The 22,616-nt window shown below is 36.3% G+C and overlaps 1 protein-coding gene across 17 annotated transcripts in view; it reads right to left on the bottom strand.

Moving 5' to 3' along the window:
• LOC150100204 (uncharacterized) overlaps positions 1-22,616 on the bottom strand; it is a 566,343-nt gene that overhangs the window by 255,128 nt on the left and 288,599 nt on the right. For all 17 annotated transcript variants that reach the window (XM_090402864.1, XM_090402869.1, XM_090402857.1 and 14 more), the window contains one exon: positions 21,112-21,217. In XM_090402864.1, the coding sequence (XP_090258990.1) occupies positions 21,112-21,217 (106 nt within the window). The remainder of the gene's footprint in view (positions 1-21,111; positions 21,218-22,616) is intronic.

Here is a 22,616-nt window from a genome sequence, read left to right as displayed (position 1 = left end):
TCATGTAGTACTTTCATATCCTGTACACCCCTTGTGGGGTACATGTCAGGAATTTGATGATGAACTTTTATTGTCTTTATCCACTTCTGTATTGGAAACAGCTAATAGGATTTTAATAATAAATACTTGTGTTTCTTGAAACATGAGTATTTCTTACTCTATTAATTCTATATATATGTTACCGGCAAAGTATGAAAAGCAGGCATTCTATAGAATGTGTGACATTTTTAGGCAAAGTATAAAATGTCTGTTTTATTTTAATATTTTACATGCTTTTCCTAGGCATTGTATAGAATAACTAGGCATTATATAGAATGACAAATACTATTTTGGCAAAGTATGAAAAAAGACTTTTATTGAAAAGATGCATGTGAAAATGTAAGAAGTACAAAATGTAAGTTACCGGATTTTTCTATAGAAAGAGAAAAAGACCAGTGCTGAACTACTTGTTGCTACAAGGTAGACTGGAATGACATTTTGAATTGCACTTAACTGCCTTTCTCATATAAAAGCACTTCAAATTTCGGCACTTGGTCTTGCAAGTTCACCTCACGAGCCCATTTTATATTGAAACAAAGTTCTGTTTCAATATTGAAACAAAGAGTACACAAAATATTAACATCATAACCTTCTATTTTTCTCATTTCCATCGTCTTTACTCTCATGTCTGCAGGCGGCATGAACCTAACCTAAACGTAACCTAACCATTTCTGGTTAGGTTAGGAAGTGCTCTGGCTCTCTGTTTGAGGCGAATGTCGAAAGTCACGTCACTTGCCTTGTGACATTAAAAGTCACTATCGGGAGTATTTTATACTTTGCCGATTTGCCTTTTGGCATTCTATAGAATGCCTAGGAAATGTGTGAAAATCTAAGCATTTCATACTTTGACATTCCACTTTCGGCATTCTATAGAATGCCGGTTCCACACTTTGCTGGTAACATATATACTCTATATTTCTTACCGTAGTTAGTAAACAGTGCTTTGATAATTAATTTTGATTTTGTATGCGTGCACTTGGAATTTTGCTGTGGTGATTAATACAGACAGTGTGTGTTTTTACTTTACTCAAAAGCTCATGAATATCTCACTTCATTCCTTTAAAACTAGTTATAATTATTAATGATATCCAATTGATACACTAATGAGGGAACTCTTTTTATGAAGCAATGCATCCAGGCAGTGTCAAAATAGATTTAACAATGATTTTGATATTTTAAAAGGAAACAAAATGAAACTTCTGTTTCAAGTTCTCCAGCAAACCCTCACTTCAGGACTTTATCAATCATTTACCTCTCATTAAAGATAAGTGCCCAATGCGAGCACTTATGTTTGCAGCTGTCATTAGGTGGGGGATGAAATTCTATCCTGGGTGTGCGTGTGTGTTTGTGCGAGAACCACCACCATGCTTATTGGAGGCCTAAAATGTTCCATGCTTAGTCTCCAGAGTATATAAAAAATAAGTGTGTGCGTGCGTGCATATTTTACGATGACAACACACATGAAAGATCACAAGACCTATAACACTATAATGCCACGTAGGAAAGTGATTAAGGAGTGGGAGGTTGAATTTAGTGGGAACAACAGTATAGGGGAGATTGTTCCAGAGGTGGAGAGAATAAAGGAAGCTGATGAGAAGTTAGTTCGGTGTGTTCGAGGTTAGAGAGTATATGGGTGTTGGCCAGTGGATGCTCTAGTTCTTCTATGGTTAGAAGAAAGTGAAGGAATGTAGCAGCCAATTCAAAGGAGCAATGCCCTTGAAAGTACCTGTAGAAGTGCCTACATGCCTATAGAAAAGGCACAGAGCTGAAACACACACTGCCTATGATAAAGTGACAACAGGGAGTCTGTGAGGGAAGGGCCGTCTATTAAGCAGATTGCCCTCTTCTGAATATCATCAAGAATTCTTAGAGAGGTCTTGGGCGTTCTACCCCAAATGTGGGAAACAGTACTCCAAAGCTGGACAGATGAGACTTATAGAATTAGGAGTTGAGAGAAAGAAATAATGTTTAGAATAGAAAAGAACACCACGCTTTTTAGAGTCTAAGGAGGCTATGTGAGTAATATGTTTGTGCCAGGATAAATTGGACGTGACAGAAGAGAAAGTTGATCTTGAAAGGAGACTGGAACATTATCAAAAATGAGAGGGATGTAGTATGATTTTTCTTGTGGGTAATAAGGAAGGCTTGAGTTTTTTTGGTATTGAAACTTACTAAGTTGTCTTCATCCTGTTTCAAGATGTTGAGGAGGTCAGTGTCTATGTCACTGGTTATGGAAGATCTTGAGGCATACAACAAACAACATTGGGTTTATTGAATGATGAAGACTGTCATTGTCAAAGCTGTGAATAGGATTTGAAGTCAGAGAAAGGAGGTCATTGATGTAAAGCAGGAAGAGTGTAGGTGAGAGCACAGAACCCTAAGTCACTCCAGCATTGATGGGGAAATCTGATGAGAAGAGGCCTTCTGCCACAACACACAATGAACTCCCAATGAGAAAGCTGGCAATCCAATCACAGAGTGTAGAAGGGAGGCCAAAAGACAGCACTTTGTTCAGGAGGCCTCAATGCCAGACACGATCAGATGCCTTAGAAATATCAAGAGTGATAACATGAAATTCTCCAAATCTTTCCATGGCCTGAGTCCAAAGGTAGGTGAGATTAGCTATTAGGTTGGCTGTAGAAAGGTAATAGCAGAATCCATATTGGTGATCACTAATTAACTGATGAGTCTCCAAGTAATGAAGCAGCTGGTTGTTGATAACTTTCTCCATCACTTTTAAAGTACTGAGGTAAGAAGAATGGGAGAATAAGGCTGACTTTTGCTTCTCTTTTTTTGATACAGGCTGGATGTGGGTTTGCTTCCATGCTGTTGGTAGATGCCAGTAGAATATGGAAGTTTATATAGATGGACATCAATTCTGGGATAAACAGAGGAATATCATCTGGATCAAAGCCTTATTAGTGAAGGTTTTTTTTATGTCCTTTGGGTGAAAATTAAGGAGGCATGCAGTGGGCAGTTTGTGGAAGTACTGGATGTGATTTGCTTTGGACGTCCAGACAGGACTCACAGATAAATACTGATGCCAAGAGGTCCACCTTTTCCTTAGGTGAGGCTACCATAGTGTCGCTGGGAAGCAAGAGCATTGGCAACACGGAAGGACAAAAGTTATTCCCAATAGCCTTAGCAAGGGACCACAAGGCTTGAATGCCAGTTGAGCAAAGCTAGTTTATTGCATTTCTTTCTTATGAAGTCTGCTTTGGAATTGTTGATAACTTTTTTGCATGTTTCAAGCTGTTGTGCAAGCTGAATGAGATTCTGGAGTATTTAATTTAAGCCATTGAACATAAGCTGCATTTTTTATCATGGACAGCATAGGCACATTTTTTGAGAACCAGGGCTTGGATACAGGTTAGGGGTTTGCACTGGAGTGGAGAATTCCAGTGATGATTATTTTAATCTAAATTTCAATATAGATATTTAGATTATAAGAGTGAAAACAGCAATGTGACCATGGAAAAGTAGCATAAAAATTCCCTGATTTCTAGGAAATCAATTCAATTATAGTGCCATAGGGTTCAAGGCTGAGCAGAGGATGAACTGTAGAAGAGACCTGAATAAGACTGTGGTCAGAGTTGTCATGGGGAGAGAAGACATCTACAGTGTATTTTGAGAAAGAGAGCTAGTTAAGAAAATGTCAAGAATGGTTAATGAGGATTGCCTGGTAGTCTGGTTGGTAGATTGACTATTTGTGTTCGGTCATGACTGATGGCAAGTGATTCAGCTTCCCTACCAGCTTGATCTGCAAAGTTGGAGTAGGGGAGCCAGTCTGTGTTATGGACATTAAAGTCCCCAAGGAGGATAATATCATAATTTGGGTAATTAGTTTATAAGAAATCAATTTTTAGTGATAGGTAATCAAGGATTCAGCAGGATTGTCAGAGTTAGGAGGGTGAAAAAGGCAGAAAATGAAGGCTGTAAAATGAGGTAAGGAAATATTGAGCCAGAGCAGATCGAAAAGTGGGGATTTTAAATTGGATAGCCTTTGACAGGGAATATCAGATTTCACAAAAGCATATGTTCCATCCTTTTTTTGTGAAATGCATTGTATTAATGCCTTGAATGTTGATGAAATTAATATAGAAGTGCTTCTTATTGGAATGTTTTGGTATTATTTTGAGTGGGTTGGGGTGTATTTTTATTATTTGTTCCAATTTTTTTGTTATATTTTTCATATTTAATTTTTTTTGTTATATTCTCATATTCCTCTACCAGTTCTCCCCCACCCCCCAAGTGATGCTTATTATGGAAGTTAGGTCTCAAACTGCTAATGCACTCTCAACTCAATTGGTATACAAATGGATACCGGTAATGCATATAATAAGGTACATAAGATTCAAAGTTGAGGGCCAAATAGTGGATCCAAAATCCCAGTTGGTTCTCTTCATTTCCAAGCCTAAGTGGATGTCTTCTAGTTAGGGGTCCTTTGACCCTTAAAGTTCAAAGGACCCCACATATTAGTGTACAATATATGTATGCTAGATGGAAATTTTAATAGGTCTTGGTATTTTTTATGCAGCTCTCACCCACCTTCCATGGCTGGGAGCTCCATAAAATTTCCTGTATTCGCTTCACAGAACATAACTACCAGACTGACTGAAATTAATAACTAAGTCTGATAACTGGAATTGTTGATTTGTTTAGTGGTTGTTTTCTAGTTTATATCTAGAACAAAGCAAATAAGGCTGTCAAAGAAATATATCATGTTTACTAACTGTGAGCATATTCTGATATATACCAACAGAATAAAATATATGGTAAGTTGTTGCTCTAGCCAAGGAGGTGCAAAAGATGATATGCAGCAGCAGTTATTATGGGAGACTATTGCAACTATAGAGGCATGGCTAGAAAAGAGGGAAAGAAATATGGGACAGGGATAGTTGGATGGAAACTGAGTTATTCAGTTACAAGGACAATTATCTAAAACAGTATGTAATAAGATAAGTGAACTGGTTTTATTGGTCGACATTTGATGCAACTACTAACCAACTAGTTTTGCCACATTAACTAGTGGCTTCATCTGGGTTTTTGATGAACATACAAATATAAATTAAGTTAAGGGAATAATAAATCCCTCATTATTTTAAAGCCGGATACGAAACTCGGAGATCGAAATCTAAGAGTTTCATACTGAAGGACTATTGGTGAGTCCAAGCATAAGTCAACACCTGGGTAGTACAACACTAGGGCAACTCGGAGCAAACTCCATCACTATCCTTAGTATTTTCTCAATGTAAAACGCAGCTCCTATCGGCGAGTCCAAGCGTAAGTCAACACCTGGGTAGTACAACACTAGGGCAACTCGGAGCAAAGGTGGAGCAAGCTCCATTACTATCCTTAATATTTTCTCATAATGTAAAACGCATTATGAGAAAATATTAAGGATAGTGATGGATCTTGCTCCACCTTTGCTCCAAGTTGCCCTAGTATTGTACTACCCAGGTGTTGACTTACGCTTGGACTCGCAGATAGTTCTTTGGCATGAAACTCTCAGATTTCGATCTCCGAGTTTCATATCCGGCTTTAAAATAATGAGAGATTTATTATAACATTAACTTAATTTAAGCTGCTGGAAAAAAATAGCCTCTTGGCGCTTTATCATACAAATATAAACTTAAAACAACAAGCTTTGTCTATGAATCAATGCATAACTGAAAAAATACCGAATGCATAGGAACCGTTACACAACATAAATACGAGAGGCATGGATGCTAGCACATGGTCAGTCATTGTTTAGCAGGTGCACTCTACAGTTAGCCGCAAAATTAAACTCTGATATGTTGAGACATCTTATAAGTGATTTCCAAATGTCACAGAGGATCATCCGTTGGTTTCTGTTCAGGGTACCTTGTGAGCAGATTACCACTGTAGCTTCTTTTATGTTGCAGGAGCTGTAGTGATCTTCTATGTATGGCATAAAACTTCTATTCCCATTAAATGTTTTATTGAGTGTTGGAAAAATGAAATGCCAATCCTGAACTGTCCTCTCTGTTGTTGTTGATGATGACGTCTCCAATGTGCTCCTTTTTTCTTATTTCTAGACTTCTTGAAGTTTGTCCTATGTAATTAAGGCCACAAGAACATGGGATGTTATCAACACCAGGATGTTTGAAAGCACTGTGGTTTTCAGGTAAGCATAACATATTCCATACTGTCCTAAGGCTACTCTAACACTGTGAGACCTTAGGAGATCGGCAATTTTTTGTGAAAGTATGCCAACAAAAGGAATGGAAATTGAAGTCCTGTAAGAACATCCTGGATTTGCTGTGGTAAGGGATTAGAGAGAAATATGCTTTTTGTTGTTTTTTTAGGATATCCATTGCTGGTTAATATTTGGAGAATAAAATCTAATTCTACTGTTAATATTCTTTCATCTCTTATAATACAGATCACCCTGTTCTCCAGCATATGTATAATGCTCAATTTCTGTGAAGTAAGATGTAATGAGGAGAAATGTAGATAACGACCTGTGTGGATTGGTTTACAGTGCACATTGAGAGAAATGCTTTCATCCACTTGTTTCGTACTTAAAATGTCCAGAAAAAGCAATTTTCCTTCATTCTCAAGTTCTAAGATGAACTTGATTTATGGTGAAATGAGTTCATGGATGATAGAAAATCATAACTCTGCTACACTGTATTTCCATATTATGAATATGTCGTCAACATATCTCCACCAAATTGACGGTTTATAAGATCTCTCAACACATGCCTTTTCAGAGTTTAATTTCAAGGCTAACTATAGGGCACACCTTCCGAACAATGACTGACCATGTGTTAGCATCCATGCTCCACATATTTATATTGTGTAACGGTTCCTATGCATTTGGTAATTTTTCAGTAATGTATTGATTCATAATCAAAAGGTTGTTGTTTCAAGTTTATATTTGTATGTTCATCAAAAACCCCAGATGAAACCACTAGTTAACATGGCAAAACTAGTCAGTTATTAGTTGTATTAAATTCTGACCAATAAAACCCAGTTCAGTTATTTTATTAAATTAATTTTGTGGTCGAAAATAACATACTGTTCATGGATGGACTTGATGGGGAAGGTCAAACTAAAGGTAAGTAAACTAGAACAGTACAAATGCAAGAAAGCCTAACTTCTGAAAAAACTTACATTTCTAAAAAAATGTAAGAACAATCAATAATTCCAAAGTTTTTAATTTTCAAAGAATGCTTCCATTCTAGAAGAGCTAAACAGATCTATTGGAAAATGTCATTAGCAATGTTATGCGAAAGAATATAATACACAAGATTTGCCCTAAACCAGGTTGATTCATTATGCCTTGATTTCCACTGCATTATATCTAACAGTATAGATGCTTACCTATGGTCCCACCTAGACAATATGATAAACGATACATACAATAGAACTTACCTAAGCAGCAAGAACAGACATATCAAAAAATTTAACGCCTTATACGAGAAAAGTTTTAATTTGAGAGCTATCGTCCTGATAAGGTAGTTTTCAACTTTTAGAATCACAATTTAACACTCTAGTGTGACTGCAAAGGTTTCAATTTTGCAGTACCAAAGAGCACGTACCAAAATAGATATGTGTAACGTTGAAAGGGCCCTTTACTTTTTTACCTGAACCTGTTGCAAATGATATTAGATTAAAGACTGAGATTCTTCTCTCGTCTTCTCATCCTCCTAAAAAGAATATTAGCTCCTTAGAAAAAAAGAGCACTGTCTAATTTAAAGAAGAATAAAGATATTATAATACTTAAGGCTGACAAAGGCAATTCTACCGTTATCTTGAATACAAGGGATTACGTGTCAAAAATTTCAATTTTACTTTCTGACACATCTACTTACTGTCAATTATATTCTGATCCCACTTGGACGAACCATGTAGAAACAAACAACCTTCTGCGTAACATGACTACATGGCCCGCGGATCTTAAGAAAAAACTAAAATCCATGCATCCATTAATGCCACGTTTATATGGATCGCCAAAAGTGCACAAGACTGATATTCCTCTTCGACCGATTGTGGATGGTATCAACTCACCAACTTATTTTTATCAAAACATCTTGCATATCTACTAAAGGTGCACAATTAAACACACAGACACATATATCAGAAATACGCAACACTTTGTAGAAAAGGTAAGAGAAATCTCCATCTGAAGAACAGATATTCTAGCTAGTTTAGATGTCATGTCATTATTTACAAATGTCCTGGTGAACAAAGTTATGGTTCTTATAGATAATCTTGTTCCCTCAAGACACCTCCCAACTCTATAAACATTGTCTCAACTCAATTTTTTTCTGATGGAATGGAAAATCTACAAACTTTTGGGCCTTGCAATGGGAAGCCCTCTATCTCCTCCCTGTGTGGACTTATTCAAGGAAAAATCCTAAAAAATATGACTTGACAACTTGTCACAAACCATATAAAAAATTGGCATCTCTTACCTGCTCCCCCAAGGACCAACCACTTCCCCTAGACCTACCTCGAGTATACCAGGTTCCTTGTAGTTGCAAACTGTCTTACTAAAGCCAAACAGGCAGGAAAGCTAATATCAGGATATCTGAACATAAAGATTATATCCGGTTCCACCAACAGCCACTCAGAACGTGCTGACCATGCTTTGGACAACTGCCACAAAATACTCTGGAAGAAAGCCACTCTACTACACTGCAGCAAGTATAAAATGAGAGATTATTCCTGGAATCAGCCTCAGCTCTAAAAAAACTCCCCAAACCTCAACAAATTTGGATGCATGAGACTGCCCCAAATATGGAAAGCTTGCATTCTTAGAACATCAGCCGAGACTACCCAATTTAGCCCACTAGGGGTACCTTTTAGGACTCTAGGACTGACTTCAGTTGTTTTCTTCAGCCATATTTGTTTAGTGTTAGTGCCTGCATGCACATATCATTATTTTTATGTTCCCTGAAGATGGTAATGTAACATTACCAAAATATAGGAAGTATTAATTAAAGTTTTTAAATTAATATTATAGTATACGTTATCTTTCCCTAAAAACTGACAGTTTTTAGGGAAAGATAACGTATACTATATGTATCGTATAACGTATAAACTTATACGTTATGTATCACTAACGTATAAGTTTATCTACAAGAATTATTCAAGGAAAAGTTCGAAAGTCATCTTATTACGTACAAATCCTAAACCATCGATTTGATGGAGATATGTTGACATATTCGTAATATGGAAACACAGTGTAGAGTTATATGATTTTCTAGCATCCATAAACTCGTTTCACCATGAAATCAAGTTTACCTTAGAACTTGAGAATGAAGGAAAATTACCTTTTCTGGACATTTTAATTATGAAACAATCAGACGAAAGCATTTCTCTCAATGTATACTGTAAACCGATCCATCCACACAGGTCGTTACCTACATTTCTCCTCATTACACCATATTTCACAGAAATATGAATTAGAAATTCATAAATTTCTGAAAAACAGGGCAATCTATAAGAGATGAAAGAATATTAACAGAAGAATTACATTTTATTCTCCAAATATTAACCAGCAATGGATAGCCTAAAAAACTAAAAAGAATAGTACTCTCTAATCCCTCTCCACAGCAAAACCAGGACATTCATTACAGGACTTCAATTTCCATTCCTTTTGTTGGTATGCTTTCACAAAAATTGCCAATTTCCTAAGGTTTCACAACATTAGAGTAGCCTTCAAACCAATTAGAACATGTTATGCTCACCTAAAGAACACAACACTTTCAACAAACACCCTGGAGTTTACAACAGCCCATGTTCTTGTGGCTTTAATTACATAGGATAAACTTCAAGAAGTCTAGAAATAAGACAAAAGGAGCACACCTGGAGATGACAACAACAGAGAGGATAGTTCAGGATTGGCATTCCATTTTTCCAACACTCACCAAAACATTGAATGGGATAGAAGTTCTATGCCATACCCAGAAAATGACTACAGCTCCCACAACATAAAAGAAGCTACAGTGGTAATCCACTTACAAGGTACCCTGACAGAAACCAAGGGATGATCCTGTGTGACATTTGGAAATCACTTATAAGCTCTCTCAACACATCAGAGTTTAATTTTGCAGCTAACTATAGGGTGTACCTGCTAAACAATGACTGACCATGTACTAGCATCCATGCTCTACATATTTATATTGTGTAACAATCCCTATGCATTCAGTATTTTTTCAGTTTTGTATTGATTCATAATCAAAGCTTGTTGTTTTAAGTTTATATTTGTATGTTCATCAAAAACCCGGATGAAGCCACTAGTTAACATGGCAAAATTAGTCAGTTACTAGTTGTATCAAACTCTGGCCAATAAAACTCAGTTCAGTTATCTTAAATTAATTTTGTGGTTGAAAATAACATACTGATCAAAAATAGTATGTATTTAATAGGGAGTGGGGGTGCAAACTCAGATTTTGAGAGTGCTGGATCTCTGACAATACCATGATAGGATTTGCCTCCTAATGGGAAGACTGATTATGCAGTTTCCTCTGGAATATAGTTAAAATTGTTAAGCAGCAGCTCATGTACTCTATTTATGAAGGGATATATGAGCTGATGATTATGAAACTCAGGAGAGAGCATGGAGCAGTGCCATGAAAGCAACTGCAATCAAAATATGTTAATGGTGCAAAGGAACTGATCAAGGAGTCTGAGGGAAATAGTGTTAAATTGCATACTAGGATCAGAAATATAATTCAAGTGAGCATTAAATGGATCATAGCTTCACCAAGAAGGATGTGAAGAAAACAAATGTTAGAGAGAGAATATGGAATATAAGGAGGAACATGATCATCAAGCTCATAAGCAGTGGAAAGCACAGAAAAGAAAGGTAACAAGCATAGTAAAAAAGACAGGTAATGGGTGGAATTCAACTTAGCAAGATCCTAAAGAGTTCTTTGGTGATGTGACAAGCAAGAGGAATTACAATTATGGAAGGAGAATTTTAATGAATATAGATAAGAGGAAGGTGACATATGCAGAATAAATATGTTGAATTACTCAGGGATCACTTAGTGAAGGTGGATCATTCAGGTGAAGATAATTCAAGGAATGCTGTGAGACCAATGAAAGAATGGAGGATGATGAAGTGGAAGTGTTTACAGTATTAAGAAATATCAAAGTAAATTCTGCCATGAGAATGGATACTTACCCATGTAATATGAGAAATGTTGCTGATGTGTATCCCTATATATTGGAAAACACAAATGACTTTGGATCCAAAGTCAGTTGTGACAAAAATAGTTAATAGCCTGTGAAATGCTTCTTATCACTTTAGAGTAAAGATCTAAGGAGGAACTACTCAAGAGGCTTTATAGTGCAGATGCAAGAAAATTTTTCCAATTCATGATGGGGGGGGGGGGCAATATTTCAACCTTAAAAGTTATACAAGAGTATGGTTAAACAAGGATAAGAGTAGATTTTTTTTTTTTTTTTGCTTGATATGCAAAGAATGACTGCCATGGACTGCAGAAATAGTCATGGGTGAATAAGTTTATGGAGAGTAAAATAGTCAATGTATGAATGATGGTTCAAGCAAATTTCCTACAGAGTCTTCGTTGTACATTGAGATTCTAATATTATAATATAAAAAATGTGCAGTCAAGTTCACTAATATTATCAACTTTCATTCCACATCTATTTTTGTCAGAATGAAACCATCAGTTACTTGGCCATGACAAGCTGTTGAGCCTAACATTCAAAGGAAAATGAAAATGATAATCCCCATAATTTCTTAAGCATTTTGCAACAGCAGTATGGGCTGCCACTGCAAAAAAAAGTATTACTCTCTCTCTCTATCTGTCGCAAAATTAAATGCAATCATGTTCTCTTGATATATTTAGTATTTCATTTTCTGGTCACTGTCAATATTTTTTTTTTTTTTTATTTTGTTAAACTAATAATTCCAGTATTTTTCTCTAATGTAGGTATGCACTGCTTTAGAGACTAATAGCCAACCTATAATACTGTTGTAATTCAATTTGTGTATTAACAAAGATATAAACTGAAATGAAATTACCAGAAGAACAAAACCTTTTGTAAAAATCTGTGTGTGTCATTCCCTTCTTACAGAATTCGTTCTCAGCTTCAAAGTATGTCCACTTGTCCATTCTCACTCTCCATAAATTCAAAACTTCCATCACTTAAAATCCTGTGCGATCCTTTCAGAAGTCTATAAGTCTCAATCATATCATCCCTCTTTCCTAGTGCCTGCAGTCTACAAATTCTCAATCTGTCTACATAATTAGTATTCCACAATCCTGATATCATTTTTAACTCTCTCTCCTTCGCACTCTCTCCACTATATCAGAATCATAACGGAAACCAGGAGACCACAGCTGTGCACAATAGTCCAAGTGAGGTCTTATCAAGGTCGTATAAAATAGCAAAGGACATCCTTATCTTTACATGTGACCGTTCGTTTCAGCATTGCAACTATCTTTTGAGTTGTGTTTTGTAATCTTTGCTACATGGACCCTGAATTTCAACTTCCTATCTAATAACACTCCAAGATCCCTAGCCTCATCAGTTTCTTTTAGCATAACCCCACCAATATAATACAACACTGGATATCTAATCACGCAAAGTGAATGACTTTACATTTACAGACATCCATTTTCCTATGCCCACAACTCCAGCCTATTCAAATCATTCTGCAAATACTGCATATCAGCAGCAATCCTGATTAACTTACCTCTCTGTGACTCATCAGCAAAAAATAGCTGCATGTCGCTTGTCAAATCCTTTCCAATTTCATTAATGTACAGATTGAATAACAGTGGACCTAGCACTGATCCTTGTGGTACACCAGTGGTTACCTTAAATCTTGCAGACTCACATCCCCCTGTATACTACTTTTTGATGTCTGTCAGTCACCCTCTTATCCACACTAATATTTCATAATCCAAACCCATATTCTCCAATTTATGCAACAGTCTACCATGCTGTATTCTGCCAAAAGCCTTAGCAAAATCCAAAATATCATGGTGTATCCATTCCCCTTGACTAATTCAATAGTAACATTGTTATAGAACATGAGTAAGTTGCTAAAACATGACTTTGCATCAGTAAACCCATGTTGCTCTTTGCAAAGTAGAAATTCAGTGTCAACCCATTTCTGAATGCAAGCCCTAGCCAATTTTTCCAAAATCTTCACCACCACTCCTGAGATACTAATTGGTCGATAGTTGGATACATCAGTCTTTGCACCACCCTTGTGCAATGGAATTACCACATTCTTTCTATTTCTGCAGAATCTTCCCTGTTCTGAGGTTCATATTAAACGGACTGGTCAAAGGAATAGCCAGTTCAGCAGAACACTCATGTGCTGATATCCCATCAGTCCTATTGCTGAATTATTATTCAGTCGGTGCAACAACTCTAATATCTCATCCTCATACATGTGAGTTTCTTCATCCAGTGAAAAGGTAGCAGTGAGCTCAATGTTGAGTACACTAGGTTGATAGGGTTTAACAAAATGGGCGCTCATTAGTTGAACAACTTCTTCTGCATCTGTTATCCTCACGCCATCTGCATTTAGAAGAATTATTTTTTCATACCCATTCTTTCTTTTACGAATATTTGAATAGTTTTGAATAGTTTGAGTACTTCTGCTATTTCTAAGAACAGCTAGTGGGTTTGAAATTTAATAGATCATGTTCTACAACACACTGAATTAATTTACTTTTAAGTAGATAATATTGTATGTAGCCCCCCCCCCCCCCTCCATTGCATTCAATAGTTAGAAACTGGAAATCGTGTTAGTACATCCATTTCAAAATACAGTACAATGCTGACAGTGGATGCCAGAAATATTGGAAAGAAAGTCTTTAATCTGTCTTAGGAAGAAAAAGTTTGTCCCCAGGCACCAGATGGATCAGCTTGGGAGTGGGGGGTGTTAACAAGTGATATTTTTAAAATAGCAAGTCATTTCTATAAGAAACAGTATTCTAATCCCATAAAACTCTTTGTACCACACACACAAACTTGTTACCAGATAATCCAGAGATCACAGCATCGAAAATGGGAATGCTATACATGAGATGAAAAACAGAAATACTGATGAAGATGGGATAAATGTTGAAATGTTAAAATACGGAATAGAAAAACTGTTACCTACTCTGATAAAACTCCATCGTCAGCAAATGAAACAATTTTTTTACACAAGAAAAACTGTAGATCAGATATAAATTAACTACAGATCAACCAGTTGCTTTCTCATAACTACAAACTACTTATTAGAATTATTCAAAACAGAATCTGGAGCCAACTAGAATCAGAATTTAAGAAAAATTTTTCTAGAACAGATCACCTGAATACAATAAATCAAATTATCAAACCGAAGAATGAGTATAACAATCAGTTATACTCATTCCATCTCTTTCCACTTCCTTGAAACCTTACCAGAGCTGAGACTCAGTGAACTTTATCAGAGGCAATACGCCATCCAGTCCCACTGCTGTGTTCACATTCATATTTTTCATCATGAACACCTCCTGTTCATCTACTTCAATTTTGATATGTGTCTGTCACATTAGCAACTCCAAAATCTCCACTGATGATACACCTTTGCATAATGATCACTCAGCAACTCAACTATTTCTTTTGCCTCTGTCAGCTTCCTACCATAGTCAATTTTTCTCTTACTTGGTACATAACAAAAAAACTCGAGTTTACTTTGGCCCGCTTAGCTAATTTTCTCTCATAATACGTTTGGTCTTTCTTACAAAACTGGTCACCCCCCCCCCTTGCATGCACTTTGTACTGCTTGTGAATATGTTGATCAATTTTTGTTTATATTCACTCCACGTGTTTTCGTTTTTTGTTACTCTTGCTTAATACCTCTACACATCCACTCAATCCCCACTTGGTTTATCCTCCTGACATTGGGTATGCAGTCTGATACTGTTTCTCTCAAACAATCTCTCACCACTTCCCATGCACTACTGGCATTCTTTCTTTGTAGTTTCTGAAGCCAAGGCACTACTGCAAGATAACCTGTCATAGTTCAGACTATTACTGACTTAGAACTATAAGTCCAGCTTTATAGTTCAACATAAACCCTTTTTTGACAGAGAATTCCACATGTTTAGAAACTTCCCAGAACAAGACTGCATGGTCACTCTTCAATTGGAGGCAGAATGTCTACCTTGGTTATGGATATGTCTTCTGATGTTATTACCAGATCCAGAACTCTCAAACCCCTTGTCCCCTCGGTAACAAGTTGTTTCAAGTAACTGTCCCTAACCTGTATAAATTCCACTTCTATCTTGCTATGCCCCTCCTTTCCAGCCTCTAATCATGTTCTCATAGTTGAAGTCTTCCATACTAATTGTTTGGTCTGAACTCATTGTGTTAATACATGGCATCTTACATCTTCCTGTAGAAATTCACTTTTTTTTCCCCTCTTTATCCAACAATAGATAGCACCATTTAAACTTTAGTTCCTTGCGTTGCCCATTACATTTTTTTTTTTAATTGGTCCCACTATTAACCAAATTATTGCTGTTCATGTACTGTGACCAAGTTTTTGTGCTATGAAGATGCAGGATATAATACCACTAAATAAACTGACAAACTACCAAAACTGTTCTTTTTACTTTTTTTTTTTTAACGATACTAGTCACTCTTCTTGCTTGACCTCTAAACTTCTCATGACTAGGCTGAATGACTTTTTCTTTATATTCCCTCCACATTTTCTTTTTCTTTAGGAGCTCCTACTTTATATTCCTACTCATCCACTTAACTACCACTTGGGTTATTCTTCTGCCTATGAATATGCAAGTCTGATACTGCTTCTCTCAAACAATCCCCGACCACAACCCATGCAATAATCTCAAGCCATGGTATGCTCAAAGATGCCTCCAAGTCTGTCATAATTACTAGCTTTAAAGTTCAACATACTCTTTCTTGACAGCATATTCCAAATGATTGCATGGTTACTCTCCCAATTGGAGACAGTGTGTCGACCTTGGTTACAGATACAAACATTTTCTGATATTATTACCAGATCCAGCACTCTGAAATCCCTGATCCTCTCCAGGACACTTAGCAAATGTATAAATTTCACTTGCATTTTATGATGCCCCCCTTTTATTCTCTCGATCTATATCCCGATAATAACTGCTTGGCCTACACCCATTGTGCAATTTGCCAATGCATCACATTCACATCTTTCTGTACACCCCTTATCTAAAACAAAAAACAACAGCAATATATTTTGTCCTATTGGCATCTATCTGGTACCAGTTCATATGAGTCTGCTCTGTTTCTCTCATCTCATCTTCTTCTTCTTCCTCATACCCTCTTTTACCTTGCGGTGTCAAGGGTCCATTGATCATCGGACCTCACTCCGTTTACAGGATAAGGTGGTCAGCCTTATGCCCTGGTGTATCCTATGGCCTGTAGTGTTGAGTTCTCAAGACCAGTTTGCCTGCTTTGCGGGATGAAAAACCCCAGAATAAACTGGGGGAAAAAACCCTGCTGTCCACGCCCAAGACTGGCTAACTTGGCTATGGCTGAGGAAGATCCTTCAGCTCCTCACGTCTCTGTTTCTCTCTCTTTTTTTTTTTTTTCGATTGAGATGATAGAATTCAAACATCACAATCTGAAGTTAAAGATACCAAGCTATTTTAAACCTGGTTTTACTCCATTTCCCAAGTATGCAAACAGACAAATAAGTCAAATTTGCACCTGCACGTAATGCAAGTCTAGCTGACCCTGCAGGTAGTGCAAGACCAAGGAAACTCATGGTAAAAGTAGAATAAGCTCTGATCACTAATCTTAATATTTACCCACAATTACCAAATTAATCACAATCTGAAGTATTCCAAAAGTCACCAATGGGACCAAACTTCAAGACTAGGTGAACACAAATATTCGAAATATCACATCATGTGTGATGCAATATTTTGTGATTCAAAAATATCACAGCAAACTTTGGCATGCAAAGATAAAGAAGTCATTTTGTCTCTTTACAATGCCTTGATAAGACCTTACTTGAACTATTGTGCATAGGTCTGGTCTCCTGGTTTCCATGGCAATTTAGTGGAGAAAATGCAAATGAGAGTGTTAAAAATGGGAATACTGATGATAGACAGATTGAGAATTTGTAGGCTGAAGACACTAGGAAACAGTAGAAAGAGGGATGATATGATTGAGACTTACAAACTTCTGAGTCATACAGAATATCAGTAGATGGAATTTTATGGAGGATGGGGAAAGGACGAGAGGGGCATCCTTGGATGTTGAGATTGGATGCCATCAAGAAGGGGAGTGAGAGCAACATTTTTCTCTCATAGAGCGGTGTGTAATTGGAATGGATTTTCATTGGATGCTGTGTTTCCAAGTAGTGAGAGTAAATATAAGAACAGGTATGACAGCTGCTGCAGGTATTATGTGGCCTTCGATGAGTCCCTGACTCCCTGGAGGTCTCTCTTAATAATAATAACATGATCCCTTCTATTCAGTTTGGAATAACAGTATGCTAATTGGAAATTCTACATCAGATACAGTAAAACTGAAATAGATAATGGAACAATCTACTTTTGAATGATTTTAAAATAGAAAAATGGAATTTTTCTATTTTAGATAGATTCAGCAATCTCATAATTGTACAACAGGATGATTCACTTCGTATGTCAGAGTTTGCAGAGGTCATTTAGAAGGTATTGGGGGGGGGGGGCTGTAAAAATAAACAAAAAAGAAATGGGCATTGTACATCAACATTTGAAGATGATACATGTCTTCTCGTCCATCTTCCATATAAAAGCATAATCCACAGATCCCTATCATGGACATTATCATGTTCCTAATAAAATGCATATAGCAAATGCTAGTGAATCTTATTATGATCATAAAGTATTGAGAGTTTATTTTTCACTTGGTTAGACTATAATAAGTTTAGTTTAATCCTTTATCCAAGTGTGAGTAAACAAAGTTTGCGTCTGAACAGTGTTGTACTACCTTACCTCAGTCCTGAAGATACTTTCAGGCACAAACTTTGTTTGCTCACACTTGGATAAAGGATTAAACTAAACTTATTATGATCATAAAGTGGAAGTCAGATGATAGAGAATACTGCTTTTTTTTCTCTTATTTATTCTTTCAGATGTCTACTTATCTTTTATGTTCACTTTTTTTTTGCATAAAAAAATTTAAATTTATTTCTTATTCCAAAAAGTTCAGATAATTCTCTTCAGACTACAGTCAGAAGAAGGATATTATTTAAACTAATTTCTTTCAGAAGCATTGATAACACATAGATTAATTACTATTCTCAGATATGGCAACCCTGTTTCAGGCTAGACAAATGAAAAAAAAAATTAGCAAAGGATAACCAAAATGGTATTGGATCAACAAAACTGTACATATGAGGATACCCTGAGAGAATGTAATCTTCAAAGTGAGCAACAGACAGAAGAGAGGAGATATGATAAAAACACGAAGTGGTACGAGAATCTTACAGGTCTTGGCAGATGGGAGAACTTGGTCATTCCTGGAAAGTAAGAAAGTGGTTAAGAAGCACATGATGTCCTCCTCTTATGAAATGTGGCTAGTGCATGGAATGGACAACCTTGGATGTTGTGAGTGCATCTTCATTGAGTATTTTTAAAGAAAGATTTGATATGTATTTAGACATTATTTCGCCTGAAAGAAGTCTTCACTTGAAGAGTACTTGATTCCCTAAAAGAGCTTGATTAATAATATTAATAATTATAATTATTAAGATAGATTTCCAGGGAGTCAGAGACTCATTGAGGGAGGCCACATACTACACAGACCAGCTATCATACTTATTCTTGAATTCATTTACACTGCTTGCACTCACAACATCTAATGGCAATTGGTTCCAATCACACACCACCCTATGATAGAAAAATCTAGCCCTCACCCCCTTCTTGGCAGCATTCATTCTTAGCTTCCAGCAATGGTACCCTCTTGTCCTTATCCCAACCTCCATAAATTAAAAAAATTCCATCAATTGAAATCCTGTATGATCCTTTCAGAAGTCTATACGTCTCAATCACATCACCCCTTTCTCCTGTCTGCAGTCTACAAATTCTCAATCTGCCTTCATAATCACTATTTCCTGATATCATTAGCACTCTCCTTTGCACTCTCTTCAATATATCAGAATCACAATGGAAACCAGAAGACCAGACCTGTGCACGATAGTCCAAGTGAGGTCTTATCGGGGCCTTGTAAAGGGACAAAATGACATCCTTATCTTTACATGTGAATGTTCGCAGTATTGCAATTATCTTTTGAGTTGTATTTGCAATCTTTGCCACATGGCTCCTGAACTTCGGCTTCCTATCTACTAACACTCCAGGATCCCTGGCCTCATCAGTTTTTTCGAGCATAATCCCACCAATAGAATAAAAACATTGGATATCTTATGCTGTGGAGGACTTTATATTTACTGACATAAGGGAAATCTTCTTCTAGGCCTTCTTCTTATGTCCAAATTTGAGGTCACCATCAATCATCCTACATTTAATCTTCTGAACATTTTACATGGATGTAAACTGATTCCTCATCTGCTCAAGTACAAAAACAATAACAAGAGTAAGCTTTCATCGAAAGAGATAGAAAACCTTGTAGACCTATCTTCAGACTGAAGAGCTTGTGCTTATTCAAGTAGAAAAACAGACATTTGGCTCCACATACAGTCGGAATAGGCTGGGCTCACTGACATAGAAATGAAATACTTACTGGCGTTCTCTGCATCTTTATGTGGTGAAGTCTGGTTTTTTCAACACTTCTCTGAACTCAAAAAGCACAAATCAGCTAAACATGGAGCTGGATATGAGTCTACAACACTCCAGCATATATCTAAGAGAAAGCAATATCATTCTTTGCATTAACATTTAATAATATGTTTTGCACCTTTTTTTTTTTTTATATAAACTTAACTCCCTGAATACTTGAACCCAATAAATACTTTTCAATAATTATTGAAAAGTATTTATTGGGTACTTTTTGGTATAATTTACAATATATTCCATTCTAATGATAATTTAACTGTGCATTAATTTTTCACTGAAAAATATTAAGGTTGTGTATGTTATGCCAACCACTCCACATTTTGCACTCAAAATTGTGGAGTGGTTGGCATGACAAGCAGTTGGTTTTGCACTCAGTAGGACACAGAATTATATGCCTTGTCCAAGTCGGCTATAGCCAGAAAAGTTTGAGAAAGACTAATCTAGATGGACTGATATTAGTAAGAAGTGCCTTAGAACAACATTTCTTAAGGTATGGTCCATGGCCCACTAGTGGGGGACATGATTATCCTGGTAGGTAGCAAAATAATTTCATTAATAATTTTTTTTTTTTTTTTTTAGTGTGGAAATTTTCCAATATGGTTTAGAATAAATTTATATTAAAAATCCTATTAATTAAAAAGTTCTTGTACATAACATATGCTGTATAACTCAACATGTGGGTGTATAGCGGTGCACAAAATTAACTGGAATGTTGCCAAAGTATGCTGCAAAACGAAAAGAGAAATCTTATTCTAATTTTGCTCTGACTTAATTTTCCATCGAAAAATACTACGATTATGTATGTTCTAGCAACTACTCCACAATGTTACACTTAAAAGTAGCACAAGATGGCTCATCTCTGGTGGAAAAATATGACCTATCGGTAAAACGCGGAGAGTATGGGGGACTAGGGCTGCAGAGCTAAATGCTCTGTTTAAGTTTGAGAAACACACGCCGACTTAAAAGACCAAAACGTGAGATCTGACATTATTGGAGTCCTGATAGATAAATTAATTTGGAGGGAAATTGCTCCCAGGAAGTTAGTAATGATGTAACATTTTCTTGTAGTACTATCATAATATCCTGCACATCCCGAAGATATATATATCAGGTATTTAATGAACATGATGACAAGATTGTGTATGCAAAATAAAATCATAGCTTATTCATTTACTATACAGTAAAACACAGCGAGTGCATACTACCAAAAAATATCACAATTACATTCTTTTTCTACATATATTTAAAAGTGGATCTGAATATTTTAAATGTGCAATGTTTAAAAACAAACCTCTTTTCCTTCTTCAAATGATACACAGTCACGTTTTAGAATAGATTTCTTTGGTTCTTCGGGAAGAAGTTCATCTCTGATTTGTTCACGAAATCTGATATCGGGTCTATAAAATCAGAAAGGAATTATATATTTACCAATTCACAGCATATTAAATCAATGTTCATATGAAATTATATACAGTTGACCTTTGAACAACATGGTTTTGAATTGCAAGGGTCTACTTATATGACGATTTTTTTTCAATAAATATATTGGAAAATTTTTTGGAGATGTGTGACAATTTGAAAAAACTTGCAGATGAACTATGTAGCCTAGAAATATTTGAAAAAAATTAAGAAAAAGGTGTCGTGAATGCATAAAGTATATGTAGATACTAATCTATTTTATCATTTACTACCATAAACTGTACACAAATCTATTATAAAAAGTTAAAATTTATCAAAACTTATATGCACAAACACTTACACAGACCATACATTGTGCCGTTCATGATCTAGAGAAATGTAAACAAACATAAAGATGCAGTATTAAATCATAAACTGCATAAAATTAACTGTAGTGCATACTGTACTACCGTAATAATTTCATAGCCACCTCATGTTGCTACTGCGGTGATCTCAAGTGTTGCAAGTATCCGCTTAAAATGCCTTGTGATGCTAATCATCTCCACGTGAGTAGGTCGTCTCTCCAGTAAATTGCATATTGCAGTAAAAAGTGATCCCTCATAGTTCTTGCATATTTTTCATCATGTTTAGTGCAATACCGTAAACCTTGAATAACACCATATGATGTGCCACTAGTGATGCTGGGTGCTCCCAAGAAGCAGAGAAAAGTCATGACATTACAAAAAAAAGCTGAATTGCATGATATGTACTGTAGATTGAGGTCTGCAGCTGTGATTGCCAGTCATTTCAAGATAAATGAATCCAGCAAAGGACCACTGTAAAAATAAAAATTAAAATTAAAAAAAAAAAAAAAAAAATTCTGAAGCCATTCCTGCAGTTATGCTAACAGGTGCGAAAAACTTACACTTTTTTGAAATACTTCTATCTCATACTGAAAATGCACCTTTTACGTGGGTGCAGGATTGCTTTAAGTTGTCATTATATGACAACTGTTCTGTGCAAATGCAGTCAGGTTTATGATCAGGACTGCCCTTATCTAAAAAGCTGCTAACCCTTGAGCCTGGAAGGCAAAAGATAAACATCAGCTACCAATCTTTTAGTCATACAATGAGAAGGCCTGGACAACAATAACCCTTTTTCTGGATTGTTTCCATTGATGCTTTGACCCTGAAATCAGGAAGTACCTTGCCAGCCCATGGCCACCCAGAATCCCAAGAGTTCATCAAGAAAGAAGGCACTGGAGTGGTCTACTTGTCCCCTAACACAATGTCTCTAATTCAGCCTCTAGACAAGGTGTCATAAGGACCTTTAAGGCTCATTACACATGGTACTCTATGAAAAGGATTATCAACGCTATGGAAAAGAATTCTGATAGAG

Source organism: Typopeltis vanoorti, chromosome 13 (assembly GCF_054136105.1).
Source record: "Typopeltis vanoorti isolate ZY-2024b chromosome 13, IOZ_Tvanoo_1.0, whole genome shotgun sequence".
In the NCBI taxonomy this organism is placed as follows: Eukaryota; Metazoa; Arthropoda; class Arachnida; order Uropygi; family Thelyphonidae; genus Typopeltis; species Typopeltis vanoorti.
Note: the sequence above shows the minus strand (reverse complement) of the source record. Positions and strands in the feature narration are given on the sequence as shown.